We start from the raw sequence: 2,480 nt of genomic DNA, 5'->3' as shown, positions 1-2,480 counted from the left end.
TCAGCCACAGTTTGTTGTAATCCACACGGTCAAATGTCTTTTGCATAGTCAATGAAAAACAGTTAGACATTCTTTTAGTACTCTTTGCTTTCAGCCAAGATCCATCTGACATTGGTAATAATGTCTCTAGTGCCACGGCCTTTTCTAAATCCAGCCTGTGTTTCTGTTCATCCTCTGTTGATGGTTTTTTCAGTCATTTTTTAAAAATAATCTTCACCAACCTAGGAGATTAAAATCATTGAAAGAGAAAGAAGTTCTTGTTCCAAGTTCTTGTTCCAACTAAAAAGAATGCTTCCTGAAGGGATAATTTATTAGTTATATAGCTCAGAGCACTCATTCTTTTTCTTCAATGTAGAACTGACTCATAGTTGATCCTCCAGTGAGTTTTCAGAGGCTATTAATCACACAGGAAGAGATTTTCCATCTTTCTCCTATGAAGATGTTGGTGGATTTAAACAGATAGAATGGAATCATTTTTGAGTTAGCTGCACAACTCCCTAGAGACTAGTATTCTTTATCACAAAGAGAACAGTAATAGTGTCTTTCCCCCCTATAGCATCGTTTTTAAGGAACTCTACTGAATTGTGAGCTACTTATCTCTTTCTATCACTTCTCAGGAAGTAAGTCGAGATGTTGTAGCACTTTCCTCAGAGAATATTTCACTTCTTTGTTTCTTAGGCTGTAGATCAAAGGGTTCAGCATAGGGGTGACCAGGTTGTTCAGAACCTGAACAGTTGCATTAAGCCATGGATTAGGAGTGGGCTGAAGGTAGATGAGAACCACTGGCATAAAGGAGAGAAGGATGGCAGTGAGGTGGGCACTGCAGGTTGAGAAGGCACGACGTTGACCCTCTGAGGATCGTATTTGAAGAATGGAAAAGACAATGAAACTATAGGAAGTGAGAATAAGAAGAAAGCAGCTGAGGGGCATGAGGCCCACACTGATAAATCCCACCATCTCCAAGGCTGAGGTATCTGCACAGGCTAGCTTCAACATCACTGGAATATCACAGAAGTAATAGTCCACCTCATTGGGACCACAGTACGGCAATTGGAATGTTAGAGTAGTTAGAAAGATTGCCTGAATACAGCCAAAAACTGAGGTCCCCATGGCCAGGAGAGCGCATATTCTGTGGCTCATGATGACTGTGTAGCGCAGAGGGTAACATATGGCCACAAAGCGGTCATAGGCCATCACGGTGTACAGAAAGCACTCAGTGCAGCCCAGAAAATGGTAAAAGAAGAGCTGGCACACACAGCCAGCATAGGAGATAGTGCGACTATTCCCTGAGAGATAGAACAGCATCTTGGGGGAGCTCACTGACGGGAAAAAGATGTCACATACAGAAAGCTTGCACAGAAAGAAATACATAGGTGTGTGAAGTCGAGTGGAGGAGATAATTGCAAGGAGGATGAGTAGGTTTCCCACCAGAGTGAAGATGTAGAAAGATAAAAACAAGACAAATAGCATGGTCTCCAGACCTTCTGTGTGTGGGATGCCCAGCAAAATAAACTTGGTCACCATAGAGAAGTTTTTCATTTTTTTTTTTTTTGGTCAGAATGGCACAGGATTACAAATTGTGAATACTGATGTCAAATGAAGAATCTCTCTGATGGATGTATTGACTTCATGTTTTAACAATCAAACTTCTGATACAGGGGCAAATCTACATAAAAACAGAAAAACAATAAAAGTTCTTAACTACATTCTGAAACTTTTGTTTTAGCTAATTTGAATCCAGCTTACTACAATATATTTCCACAGGCTGCAATTCTTTGTTATTGTTGTTGGTTTTATCTAGTTGGCTAGTTATTACATAATCAATTGACTCAACTCACAACAGAACAAAATACTATACATGATTCTGCGCCATCTTCATAACCTCTTCTGTGCTGTGCTATGTCAGTCCATCCCCTTGAAAGTCTTCTTATTTTTTGCTGAGTCTTTACTAAGTATGTCCTCTTTTTTGAGGACTGGACACACTTGATAGCATGTCCAAAGTAAAACACAGATAAAATACAAAATCAATTTTTCCAGTGTACGAATAGTATATTAAGTGGAGAAAACAAAAAACCTAAAGAAGAAATTCCCAGGACTATTAGTTTCCATTTTTTCCTAACTTTGTTCTTGTGTTTGTATGTGTGTGTCTTCTAAGAGTAGACTTCAGATATAGAGTTAGATGGTGTTTTCTTAGGATACTAAACTACAACAGACACACCACCTTTGACATGCAAGTGTCAGGAAGTTGTCATGAGTCTGACACAGTGATACATAAATATGTTATTTTAATATTGGTGACACATAAAAAGCTATTCTTACAAAGCTCCATTCTCTTTCGCTTTTTCTTCCATTGTGTTTTACACTTAGATTTACACAGAGTTTTAAGTGTTTTGGTTTGGAGAATTATGTTGTTTGCTTGTGAAATTTACTATATCTTAATGCTCATATTTCCAGCTATGCATTTCCCCTCTAAATATTAG

General features: G+C 38.5%; 1 protein-coding gene across 1 annotated transcript; it reads right to left on the bottom strand.

The window, feature by feature from the left end:
• Positions 1-606: 606 nt before the first annotated feature.
• On the bottom strand, positions 607-1,539 carry LOC102843429 (olfactory receptor 149-like). The gene has a single exon (XM_006892835.1). It carries the CDS (start codon positions 1,537-1,539, stop codon positions 607-609), a length of 933 nt encoding a protein of 310 aa, XP_006892897.1.
• Positions 1,540-2,480: the final 941 nt, after the last annotated feature.

This window comes from Elephantulus edwardii, unplaced genomic scaffold, assembly GCF_000299155.1.
Source record: "Elephantulus edwardii isolate Elephantulus edwardi_28Jun2011 unplaced genomic scaffold, EleEdw1.0 scaffold00120, whole genome shotgun sequence".
Lineage (NCBI taxonomy): Eukaryota > Metazoa > Chordata > Mammalia > Macroscelidea > Macroscelididae > Elephantulus > Elephantulus edwardii.
The sequence above is the reverse complement of the archived record's forward strand: the minus strand, read 5'-3'. Positions and strand labels throughout refer to the sequence as shown.

What these genes read in the sequence shown, in the direction of transcription:
- LOC102843429 (XM_006892835.1), bottom strand. Translation starts at nt 1,539, where the DNA reads ATGAAAAACTTCTCTATGGTGACCAAGTTTATTTTGCTGGGCATCCCA.